The sequence below is a fragment of the Astatotilapia calliptera genome, chromosome 15 (assembly GCF_964374335.1).
Source record: "Astatotilapia calliptera chromosome 15, fAstCal68.1, whole genome shotgun sequence".
NCBI classification, from domain to species: Eukaryota; Metazoa; Chordata; class Actinopteri; order Cichliformes; family Cichlidae; genus Astatotilapia; species Astatotilapia calliptera.
In genome coordinates, this window is record NC_137436.1 from 7268943 (window position 1) to 7281422 (window position 12480).

General features: G+C 40.1%; 2 protein-coding genes across 2 annotated transcripts; one reads left to right on the plus strand and one right to left on the minus strand.

The window, feature by feature from the left end:
• Positions 1–614: 614 nt before the first annotated feature.
• Positions 615–4145, plus strand: rsph9 (radial spoke head component 9). The gene is made up of 5 exons (XM_026143000.2): positions 615–989; positions 1105–1273; positions 1484–1613; positions 2030–2173; positions 3884–4145. The coding sequence occupies exons 1-5, from the start codon at positions 763–765 to the stop codon at positions 4042–4044; spliced, it is 831 nt and encodes a 276-aa protein (XP_025998785.1). The 5' UTR covers positions 615–762; the 3' UTR covers positions 4045–4145.
• An 86-nt stretch (positions 4146–4231) lies between these two features.
• On the minus strand, positions 4232–9690 carry mrps18a (mitochondrial ribosomal protein S18A). The gene is made up of 6 exons (XM_026143001.2): positions 9447–9690; positions 8232–8263; positions 7842–7946; positions 7627–7750; positions 4879–4951; positions 4232–4780 (listed from the first exon to the last, which is right to left on the minus strand). Exons 1-6 carry the CDS (start codon positions 9592–9594, stop codon positions 4636–4638), a joined length of 627 nt encoding a protein of 208 aa, XP_025998786.1. The 5' UTR covers positions 9595–9690; the 3' UTR covers positions 4232–4635.
• Between the last annotated feature and the right edge of the window lie 2790 nt (positions 9691–12480).

Here is a 12480-nt window from a genome sequence, read left to right on the forward strand (position 1 = left end):
ATTTTACATGTTAATAGTCATATTACAATACTTTTTACAGTACTGCAGCATGACCAGATCTTAATGAAAGCATTCACGCTGACAGGATGTTTTTCTATTTAGGTACAGAGGCCAAGTTAATGTTATTAGTAACACCTGAGTAAAAATGGCTTCTGTGACGCCCTGTGTAAAGTTTCGGTTAAGACACTTTTACTTGCTGCTTGTACAGAAAATAAATCAATCCGCCAGCAGCCAGGACACAGTAGTTTACTTGGCTCTTCTTCCGACATGTTTTTGTGTGTTAATACCTGTCTCAAGAGTTAAGACGGAAAGCTTTCATTAAATCTTCCCTCCGGCACAAACTCGACCATATTCAGACAGGTTGACATTTATAAGTTTATGCACTTTATCCGCCTGCTTCACCCCGAACCGCTGCTAGCACGCACACACTTGAGTTGATGACGTCAGTCGCTCGTGGTCTGGTTTATGGAAACATCATAAGCAAACACGCCCGACATGAACTATGTTTCGTGTCTGTTTTAATCGTTATGTCCCGTAGAGGCACGAAACACTTGGGGGGGGGGGGGGGGGGGGGTTATAAATAGTAAATAAACACGATGAGCGAATAACCCTGCGTAACCATGGCAACTGTGTTTGTTGCCATTAGAGTGCAAAGACACGACCTGTAGGGCTTTTTAGCTGTTATTTTAGCTAACAAATAGTCGGAAAAAACACGTTAATTTAATTGAAAACGACTTTGTAAAAGCTTGTAGCTGTTACATAATGGACTCAAATTCGTTGTATTATTCTTTGGAGCTCGTTGCTGGTAGTGGACATATTTTAACCCTCGAGCAAAGAACCGCCCTGGAGTCTTCCTTAGTGCTCCTGAAGAAAAACTACAAGTTCAGTCGAGTGTTGTTTTGGGGTAAAATATTAGGAATTAATGGGGTTTATTTTATTGCTCAGGGGAGAGGAGAAGATGAGATGAAAGACAAAAAGAACCTGTATAGGTAAGACATCCGCTTCAAGTGTCTTTTTTATTTTATTTTTAATTTTAGCCACTGTACATTTATTTAAGATCGTGAGATATACCATTGGGCTGCTATTTTGTGGTGTTAACTCCAGCTTGAACTGCATGGACTGGTTCCTACTTCCCCCTGCCTCAGACGCTATGATAGAGGAAGTGTCCAAAGCTACAAAGGGTCGCTTCATGGGAGACCCGTCATTTGTGTATGAACATCAAGAGATCCACAGGCAAGGAAAGGGAAATGAGCCTGTAAATGAGAAGGCAGTGGTAAGTGTGATCAGTGCTGTTTAGTAAGACAGCGAATTGAATTACAGGATGAAGTGTTTTCCTGTTCCATTCAGTGTTACTGCAGTGTTCGATGATGCAATGAATTCAAACAAGAATCTACATGCAACCAAACTGAACACAATGTAAAAAAAACAAGACAAATGTTTGATTTTGTTTTCTTCTTCTTTTTCTGGCTTATATTGGTTACAGATAACAGTAACTGAGGAAAAAAGACTGGCAGTGTCCGTTCATCAGATCGATGCAGAAGTGTCTGTGGTGCCTCGTGGTGCCTTCATCAAGAGTCCACGTGGTCTTGTCCAGCTCAACCGCAGCTTCTGTGGTAAATATGTATATACTGTGGGGGAAATAACAATTTGATCCCCTTGCTTCACTTCACTTACAAAGAAATGAACAGTCTCTTAATGATCTGAAGGCAGTTGGGAGGACCACGGTCATCAAGAACAGCATTGGTAACGCACTGTAATGGATTGAAACCTTGCAGCACCCATAATGTTCCCCTAGTCAAGAAGGCACATGAAAGGCTTGTCTTAAGTTTGCCAGCCAACAAACTTTTGGCTACTAAAACAAGTGCATTGTTTCTGTTATTCCTTTTCATGTTACCTTTGGGCCAACATGATGGTGAACGTTGATGTCATACAAAATGACATGTTATTGCATTTATCAACAACAAATACAGTATTTTGTTGTATCTTTTGTAAAACATGGGCAAGATTGTGTGATTTTTTTTTTCTTCAGGTCTGTCTGAGGCAGAAGCAAGGAAGCTTGACAATTTCCTTCACTTCAGACAATCAAAAAATAAGAAGAAATCTGCCCTGGACATGGGTGATTGGAACCCAGCAATGGACTATCTGGATGCACTCAGTGATGACATTCCGAAAGGTGACACTACAGAGCTTAATCTGTCCTGAACACACAGTCACATTTTTTTCATTGCATAAATTCAACAGTGCAGGTCCTAAGATTTGTTTTTAACAAGTATTTAATTTTCTGCTAATTGCTCTTATTTTATAACTGATCTCAGCAGAATTGGGCGGTGATTTGACGTTAACATGTGTTCCATTTGCTGTGCTACATTACAAGGGGTGATTTTCACAGAAAACGCTTGTGGTGATTCAGCTGTTTGAAAACCATAAGGGTCTTCTTCCAAGTGGAAACAAATTGCATAATTTTACCAGTAAAACGGTGGTTCAAGTGAGGCTACCAATAAACACAAACCTCTAAAACCGTCTGACATTAACATACCAGCCACATGGGAAGGATTTTTGGGAATATATGCTTAGAAGAATTTCCCTGTGTCTACTTACCCAGAGTTTATATGCTTTGGTCTGACACTCAGGCTTTTTGGATTTGGAATATCTGGGCTTTGAGTACAGGATTTGGTGCACATTAATTTGATTTTGGCCTTCTACCATAAACAATTCCTGAGGGGAGAGAGGAAAATGAGAACCAGGAGAGAAACCAGTAAAATAGGACCACCAACCAAACTGATGTTGCAAGATTAATGGAATTTTCTCACATTTGGATGGGAGTCAAACTCAAACTATAATATCATCTACGGACTACTACCATCTATCATTATGTGGCAATGTAGCAGAAAGCATGACATGATAATCCTGGCTGCACATTATTGGGGAAAAAAAACTATCACACATAGCAGGAAAACATCAACAGTGAACACTGTGCAAAGAATAATGTGAAAGCAGACATGCAAAGTCATGTCTGCGAGGTTAGCGACTGGATATGCTCCAGACCAGAGTGAATGTAAAGAGTGAGTGTCTGGATTTAACAGGGTGTGTGAGGGAGAGAGAGAAAAAAAGGTTTAGCACCCTTAACCAAACATGCAGCAGATGTCTGACAGAGAGCTTCCACATGTGTACAAGTCGGTGTGTGTTCTTTGTGTTGATGCGGATGTCAGCTGCATCATGTCTAAAGCAGACAGCACACAGCTGTTTCAGTGCCACGCTCACTGCAGCGGATTGCATGTTCCTGCCTGAAAGGATAAAGAGTTAACATTTCTTAACGGGACACTAGGGGAAAAACAGGATCATGTATCTCCACCAAAAGACAGGTGCTTTCCTCTGAGACCCAAAGCTGGGCTCTCCCCCTTTTCCTTAACCATCCCTCAAACCGCTTCCAGCTCCTGATTTAAGTTTGTTTCGCCTTCTGCTACGCACATTACATACTGTTGACGTGGGTTTTTTTACTTTTAGTTGCATCATATTTTGAAATCAAATCCAGAAACAGGAAAATTGCAACTTTTTTTTTTTTTTAAATATTGGCCTTTAAACTCTTTTATGTAATCACGTTTTCATAGTAGCAGGTCCAATTAAATCATTGTTTTAATTCCCTAGGTTCTTGGCGTTCATGGTCACACCCCGAACATACTTGGCAAACGGGTTAGACTATAGACATCAAAAGCACAAAAGCGTGATTCATTGGTGTATCCTCTGGCTGAATAGTGTAAGATTTCCAAAGATTAGTGTTTAGCCTTTATTTCAGCTCAGCTTCACGGTTCTGTTGGAGAACATAATTTAGCAGCGTCCTGCTTTTCCTATTAACTGTTTACAAGTCTTGTGTGTTTGTGTCTAGGATCTTGGAGTCTTCAGTTTGAGTTCGCAAGAAAAGTGTGCGTGCTTCGCAGTCTGCTGTGGTTCGGCCTGACCTTCTACCACGTGCCAATGACACCACAGCATGGATACATCTATATAGGTGACGGGACCAAGAATTTGGACCTTCCTTTCATGCTATAAAAGCTTTTTTTCAAGCTGCATACTCTCAGTAATTCACAAAACCAAAATCTGCTAAGATCTTGTTGTATTATAAAACAAATAAAACTAGGTTGGTACAGTCAGTTTAGTGTCTACAGACTTTTTGTTGTGTTTACTTCCAATTCACAAAGGCCGTGCCTACACAGTAAACACATGTTGAGAGGCAGAGTAAACACACATATTTTATTTTCACATCTGTGTTGCATTGAGTATACACAGTCACCATACCACCTACTTTGAAACTGTAACACTGATCAGGTTGTTGCTTGCATTAAGTTGTCAGCAGGTTTCCTTCAAGAGTTTCTTTTTTTTTTTTTTTTTTTGAAAAGCAACAGCCAGAATAGATGGTGTCGGGTGGGTCTGAGTGTGATTCATTAAAAGAGTGACTCAGCTTAATAAACAAAAGTTAGAATAAACACAGATGGATGAAGCTTTTAGGAATTGTTTCCTCCCTTCTCAGAACCATATGACAACGGTCAAGGTTAGCAGTCAGGGATCTGGTGGTTTCATCCCTGAATAAATGGGTCCACCCACTTTCCTCCAGTTGTACCAATCTTTCAGGCTTTTGGTCCTTCAGTGTTTTATGTACAAGGGCTTGACACCATAACGCACATTGTTCTTTAGTATTGGGTGGCCAACAGGCATACGCTTCTTACACCACTTCAGTCCAGTTTTATAGATGGGTTTCACTGAGTCAATGGACCAGCGAGTCAGGTATCTGTACAACAAACAGAGGTGCAGGGGAATTATTAACAGAACTGCGCTGGATACAAATGCTGAAAAAAAAGCATACGCAGACATAGATACATGCGTCACCTGTTAAGTTTGGGCTTGGGTCTCTTTGGGACATGGTCTTCTGGAAGTTTGGGTTTATGGTCAGGAAGCAGACCTTGAACACACAAAATAACAAGATGCATTTATTAACTTAAATTTCTCAGTACTTGTATTAAAAAAAATAAATACTGTTACAAACTCTCAAAAGACAGTTATAAAAGACAATGTACTGATGACACATTAAGATTTACTTCTCACTGTCATTACAGTCACCAAATTACTGCTCAGTTTTCATTTAATGTAATGTTACAGCTGACAGTGTTTATCGTCTGCGTAGTAGATGATAAACACGTGAAGCAGACAAATTCAGGTTGTTCTAAAATGAATAAAAGACTTGAGGAACAAGCAAGAACAAGTTTACAACCCTACTATCATGTCTTGGTCCAGGTTGCACAATTATTTGCCTTTAGGCAGTGTCAAATTCAAACCTTTCATAACAAGCTGTGATGCTTTGTAAAATGAAGGTATAAACAGAACTCAAAAGTTAAAATTATTTGTGCTTGATTTTGAAAAGTACAAATAAAATGCAGTGTACTGCCAAAAGTATTCGCTTGTTTGCTTTTACACGCATATGAACTCAAGGATATCTCATTCTTAATCCATAGGCGTTAATATGACGTCAGCCTAACCTTTGCGGCTATAACAGCTTCAAATCTTCTCGGAAGGCTTTCCACAAGGTTTAAGAGCGTTTATGGGAATTTTTGGGCATTTCTTCCAGAAGCACATTTGTGAGGTCAAACACTGATGTTTCACGACCAGGCCTGACTCACAGTCTCCACTCTAATCCCAAAGGTGTTCTGTCGGGTGAGGTGACTCTGCGCAGGCCAGTCAAGTTCTTCCACACTAAACTCACTCATCCATTTCTTTTTGGACCTTGCTTTGTACACTGGTGAGTAGTCATGTTGGACCAGAAGGGGTCAAACCCAAACTGATCCCACAAAGAAAGAAAGAAAGTGTACTTTATTGATCCCCGTGGGGAAATTCCTCTCTGCATTTAACCCATTCACTCAGTGAAGCAGTGGGCAGCAATTGGGCGCCCGGGGAGCAGTGTGTAGGGATGGTACCTTGCTCAGGGGTACCTCAGGGTAGCTGTTCAGGGGAATCGAACCCCCGACCTTCCGATCACGGGGCCACCACTCCACCTACTGAGCTATCCCTGCCCCGTTGGGGAGTGAAATTGTCCAAAATGTCTTGGGATGCTGAAACATCAAGAGTTTCTCTCACTGGAACTAAGGGTGCAAGCCCAACTCCTAAAAAAAAAAAAACAACTCCCACACCATAATCCTCCCTCCACCAAACTTTACACTTGGCACAATGCAGTCACACAAGTACTGGTTTCATGACAAACACCAAACCCAGACTCATCCATCGGATTGCCAGACAGCATGGTGATTTAAGGCTTGGATGCAGCTGCTCGGCCATGAAAACGCACTCCATGAACCTCTCTACACACTGTTCTTGAGCTTATCTGAAGGCCACATGAAGCTTGGAGGTCTGTAGTGAGTACTCTGCAGAAAGTTGATTTGACCTCAGTGCAGTAAGTGCCTTAGCATCCCATAATCCCCCACTCTAATTTTACATGGCCTATCAGTTCATATCTGATTTTCTGTCGTTCCAAATCACTTCTACTTTATTGTAATAATACTAACTGTGAAATATTTAGCAGAGAGGAAATTTCATGACCAGACTTGTTTTTAAAACAACTCATCCACCTGAATACTGGAGTTAAGGACACAGTTGCATTTGTTGACACAGGCAGCTAGAGCCATTCAGTGTCTGCTAGGCTCTCCCTCCAATAACAGGACTCACTGAACTGCATCTCTCTGCCGTCTTTTAATGGAATTACCAACAAATATTATATAGTAATGCATGTTGCTAGTATTCATCCATATAAGATAACTGATAGCCCTGAAAAATAGTGGGTTGTATCACAATGACTATATCAATGTTTTATATTAAAACAGGAAAAATGTTGGAAGGGTCCAACAGGTGGAATTTCTCACTCATTAGGAATTCATTAGATTCATTAGCAACAAGTCAGCATGATGACTGGGTATTAACAAAATGCACATAAATCTTTAGCAGAAAGACTTAGAGGGGTTTCAAAATTGTGTACTCAGGTGAAATCTCTCAAAGCAAGAGAAAAAGCCAAGAATTAACTATGCTGTGATCTTCTGACCCCTCGTGCGTGTTTAATGCAGCAGAAATACTCTGACAGGCTCAGGAAAAGTATGAAAATCATGATCAGTGTACAGTTTGTTCCCTTGCCGTGCTTAAAAAACGACTGACTGCCAAACACTAAATTCTTTTGTTTCTTGTGACCTGTTTTGCAAGTGCTGCATTACTGCACCAACATTATAATCAATTCATTCCTGTCTGGCCTCTTAAAATGTCTATATATAACTGCTATGTTACATTTGTTACAATTTGCTGCCCTCTTGGCTACATCTGTTTTGAAAAAGACCATTTTTATTGTCAAACATTTTTACCTTGCTAAATAAAGGACACATAAAAGTCACTCCGCTGAACCCAAGCTAATTAAAAATAGACTCAGACAAAGTGGCTATTAACCTTTGTATTTATTTTATCTGAGTAAACTAAATAACCCACTTACAGGTGGAAAGAAAGTACAAGGAGGCTTCATGATATATGACACGTGTCTAGAGCTGTGGAGGTGCTACTGATGGGTAACTTAAAAACTTAAAGCGCAACAGCAGGACTTCCACTGACCTGCTCTGTGAGCCATCTGTACACAAATGGCAATCTTGCGGTGCTCTTCTGGACAGAGACCAGTGACTCTCCTGGGCAACATCCCTCCATCTGACCTGATGAACTGACTGAGCAACAAGACATCCTGGGAAGGGAAAATACAAAAAAGAAAGAGAAAATCAGGCTAATACAGTAATATTAATAATAATGTCACTAATAACAGTGAAAGTATTTACTGTGTAGTTGTATTTGTTCTGCAGATTCCATCTGTAGATTGGACACTTGGCTGTGGGATTTGGAGGCTGTGCTCCGACTGGAACTTCCAGAATTTGTCCTTCAATCTAACATAAAAATAAGAGATATGACAGTTACTTTATCAGAATCAAAGCATTTTTATTATACTAATAGCATTTGCTATTTATTTACAAGTGCGGAATAATACTCCTCAACTCCAACATGGTCTCTCACTGCTGGTTACAGAGTTTATTACGTATTTATATTAGGCCTTATTAAAATACATCAAAATGTTTTGTGTAATTATCCAAAACAATGATGATTCAAAAAAAGTTTTGCAATTATTTAACTTCACAACAATAAAATTTTGAATGGTTCTGAGCTTTACTTACATTTGTTGTTTTACCATCTTGCTTCTCCACCACTGCAACAGACATTATGAAACATCAGACTTTACATTAAATTTTAATTTGGCAGTTGAATTTCACTAATTCATGTATTAAATGTTGTTTTATTCCAAAGTAGGATGCTCTGAGGCTGGAGCCCAGCAGTCATGGGGTGAGAGGTCCTAGTACACCCTGGACAGTCTGTCGCAGGGCTAACACCAAGATACAGACCACCAATCACAATCATTGTGAGGTGACAGTGCCAACTACTGCATAGTGGAAACAAAAGTGGTTTCCACACTGACATTGTAATTGACAATAAAAATCCTAGATTCAAGTTTTACTAGTCTGTAATTGTAGATATAAACAGTGCTTTTTCATTTTAGTCAACAATCAATATTACTCGTTCAACTACTAACTCCAAAACTATCAACAGAATTGATCTTTCAAACTATTTTCATTAACTGTTAAAGCTATTCCTGTAGCTTTAACACATCTGGTTAAAGCTACAGAAATCTGCATTTCTTGATTCTAATGTGAGAACAGATAACTACAACTTCTTACAATGCAATATTAAAATCTTTACATTACTAGTTTCAAAGTAATATTTTACTCTGTTTGATCCGTCTTGGGTCTACCAAATTCAAACTAGATATCTATAATTTCCTTTAATTCCGAAAATGAAAGAAGTTCATTCATTTTAACTATCATAAAGTTAGTTGTTAAAGATGAACAACTAATCTTTATATCAATGCATATTATATAATATTTATGCACGTGCTGAATTGTTGAGATTGTTTTGATGAATGTAGTACCTGTATTAGAATATGCTGTTAGGCTTGTTTTTGATTTTGGTAAAATGTGGATTTTTCAACGCAATCTTACTGACATTTTTAAATTATTTTAATGGGTTCTATAACTTTGTTAGAAAGCTGAAAAAAGAAGCTCCTTAAAGGTTTCAGAAGTTCTTGCAGTACATAAGGCATAAGCCTCAGGAAAGTTAACTGAAAAGTCAACACCTTCAGACGCTGCCGACTGACGTTTCACGCAGATGTGGTCGTCATCATTTAACTAATGTATTGTCTCTTTATTGGAAAACACAACAGGAGAATAGCGTGTCCTATAAGTGATAGGAAATGAAAAACATGCGGTGTATTTAGCAAAACATGCTAGTTATCCCACCGACAGGCTAAAGCTGTAACGTTTGCACACATGTCTCACCTTGACGAATCCCCCTTTTCTGGATAGTTAAAGAAGTAAGCTGAGGAACACTTATCGTCCTTAAAGAACTCAAGTTGGTGCCTCTGGATTCAAGTTTTAAGCCCGCAAATGAGGTCCAGAGAGACCTGAACACACTGCGGGCTGCCATGTTTAATTCTTGACTTTCTCCTTCGTTCCTTCCTGTCTTCTTCTTCTTCTTCTCCTACATTTTAATGGCGGTTCCTTCCTGTCTGTTATTCTCGCGAGAATAAAAGAGCGACACCGATGGCGAAAACCGCTTATTACATCTAAGAGGGACAAAAAAAAAGGGGGGGGGGGGGGGGGGGGGAATCCCACAGGTTACACAACTACAGAAATATCATTGTACATTTTTGTTCCCATGTTCGTGTATGACATTTGTTTGTTTTAGTTGTTTTAATAACTGACTTTAAAAAAGCATTATATGTTGTTACTTTATATCCAAAAGTAAATAAATTTTCAAGTCCAATGAGATTAATTCCTAGATTTATGAACCTTCATGAAATGTAAGCCTATAGCCTCAAAGGATGACAAAACGCAATCTGAGATTGAAATCTAACTAATAGATTAACCCACAAACAACACAGCAGCAGAATATCAGGCAAAATTAAACACAAGAGAAAAATCAATAAAGACATGCCACGCTGATATGTATGCAATTTATCTAATACACAGGAGAAAACCAGCAAAACGGGGCAGCGTGCTTCAGAGATTTTTTTTTAAACCCAGAGAGAGATCTAGTATAACAGTACAAGTCAATTGCCTTCAAGGAAGATTTAAACTCAATGTCCTAGAGGAAGGACAAATAACGCCTAGTCTAAACCACAGCATGTGTTTTTGGATCCTCTCAATGCTTTTATCCTTTTGATGTTGTTTTTTAGATTTTAGAGATAGGGTCATCTCTATCCAAGCCGTACTCATCAGATGTAGAAGTATGAGAGACACCAACACAAGTATTGTACAGAACATGCCAAACATTTTGAGCAGAAAGCAAAAGATACAGGTAGACTCTTTGGGGACAGATAAAGAGGAAGATAAAGTATCTGATGTTTGATAACGTTAGCATCTGAACACTATGCCATTGTCCACTTTCTTTCTTTCTTTCTTTCTTTCTTTCTTTCTTTCTTTCTTTCTTTCTTTCTTTGCTGTTTTCTAAGCATTTAGACTCTCTGCTCTAGGCTTTATCTGTTTAAAAAAACCTTGACCTTGATGAAACCCTTAACTGCTCCTACATCATGAGATAAGTTAAAAAAAAAACTTTCCTCAGGGTAAGTTCTAGCTTTCAAGCCAAGCTAGTAATAAGTGTTACATAAAAAAAAATCTGCTGCTTAAATGCACGTTTTCTCTAATAAAATGTTTATTTTTTTTTTATTATCATTATTATTTAATTATTGGTTTTTCTTAGAGAGGTCAAAATAACCCAACAAATGGCCTGTATTTGTATAGCGCTTAGTCCCAAAGGACCCCAAAGCACATTACACTACATTCAGTCATCCACCCATTCACACACTGGCGATGGCAAACTAAGTTGTAGCCACAGCTGCCCTGGGGCGCACTGACAGAGGCGAGGCTGCCGGACACTGGCGTCACTAGGCCCTCTGACCACCACCAGTAGGCAACGGGTGAAGTGTCTTGCCCAAGGACACAACGACCGAGACTGTCCGAGCCGGGGCTCAAACCGGCAAACCTTCCAATTACAAGACGAACTGCCAACTCTTGAGCCACGATCACCCCGTAATGACAAACTACACTAGCTAGAGTGGCTAATGAGGTACTTTTGGTATTAGTTCTGACCACTAGAAGTCAAGTCCTTGGTTGAACAATTCAAGCATATGTCGCCTTTCTGATAACTCAGAAGAACGATGTTGAGTGTGCAAATTTAAAAAAAGCAAAGAACAACTGGTGAAAGGTACACTACCAGTCAAAAGTTTGAACACACCTCATTTAATGTTTTTTTTTATTATTATTATTTTTACTACTTCCTATGTTATAGGTACATACTGAAGACATCAAATATATGAAGCAAGATACACTCAACAAAAATATAAACGCAACACCTTTGTTACTGCTCCCATTCCCCATGGGATGGACGTAGAGACCTAAAATTCATTCCAGATACACAATATAACCATCCCTCCCAAACAGTGGTCACAAATCAGTCCAAATGTGTGGTAGTGGGCACATCTGCCATATTGAGATAATCCATCCCACCTCACAGGTGTGCCACATCAGGATGCTGATCTGACATCATGAGTAGTGCACAGGTGTACCTCAGACTGCCCACAACAAAAGGCCACCCTGGAATGTGCAGTTTTTTGCGCTATTGGGGGTCTGGGGACCCAGAACCGGTCAGTATCTGGTGTGACCACCATTTGCCTCATGCAGTGCAACACATCGTCGCATGGAGTCTATCAGATTGTCAATTGTGGCCTGTGGAATGTTGGTCCACTCCACTTCAATGGCTGTGCGAGGTTGTTGGATATTCGTGGGAACTGGTACACGCTGTCGTATACGCCGGTCAAGCACATCTCGAACATGCTCAATGGGTGACATGTCCGGTGAGTATGCTGGCCATGCAAGAACTGGGACATTCTCAGCTGCCATCTGCCCTGAACAATGTGAACCATGATTCATCCGTGAAGCGCACACCTCTCCAACGTGCCAGACGCCATCGAATGTGAGCATTTGCCCACACAAGTCTGTTACGAAGACGAGCTGGAGTCAGGTCAAGACCCAGATGAGGACGACGGGCATGCAGTTGAGCGTCCCTGAGACGGTTTCTGACAGTTTGTGCAGAAATTGTTTGGTTGTGCAAACCAATTGTTCCAGCAGCTGTCTGGGTGGCTGGTCTCAGACGATCTTGGAGGTGAACCTGCTGGATGTGGAGGTCCTGGGCTGGTGTGGTTACACGAGGTCTCCGGTTGTGAGGCCGGTTGGATGTGCTGCCATATTCTCTGAAACGCCTGTGGAGACGGCTTATGGTTGAGAAATGAACATTCAATGCACGGGCGACAGA

Coding starts and splice junctions, on each gene's coding strand:
- rsph9 (XM_026143000.2), top strand. CDS start 763: ATGGACTCAAATTCGTTGTATTATTCTTTGGAGCTCGTTGCTGGTAGT. Junction 1,274..1,483: donor CTGTAAATGAGAAGGCAGTG/GTAAGTGTGATC, acceptor TATTGGTTACAG/ATAACAGTAACTGAGGAAAA. Junction 2,174..3,883: donor CAGTGATGACATTCCGAAAG/GTGACACTACAG, acceptor GTTTGTGTCTAG/GATCTTGGAGTCTTCAGTTT.
- mrps18a (XM_026143001.2), bottom strand. CDS start 9,594: ATGGCAGCCCGCAGTGTGTTCAGGTCTCTCTGGACCTCATTTGCGGGC. Junction 8,264..9,446: donor GAAAAGGGGGATTCGTCAAG/GTGAGACATGTG, acceptor TGTCTGTTGCAG/TGGTGGAGAAGCAAGATGGT. Junction 7,947..8,231: donor AAGATGGTAAAACAACAAAT/GTAAGTAAAGCT, acceptor TTTTTATGTTAG/ATTGAAGGACAAATTCTGGA.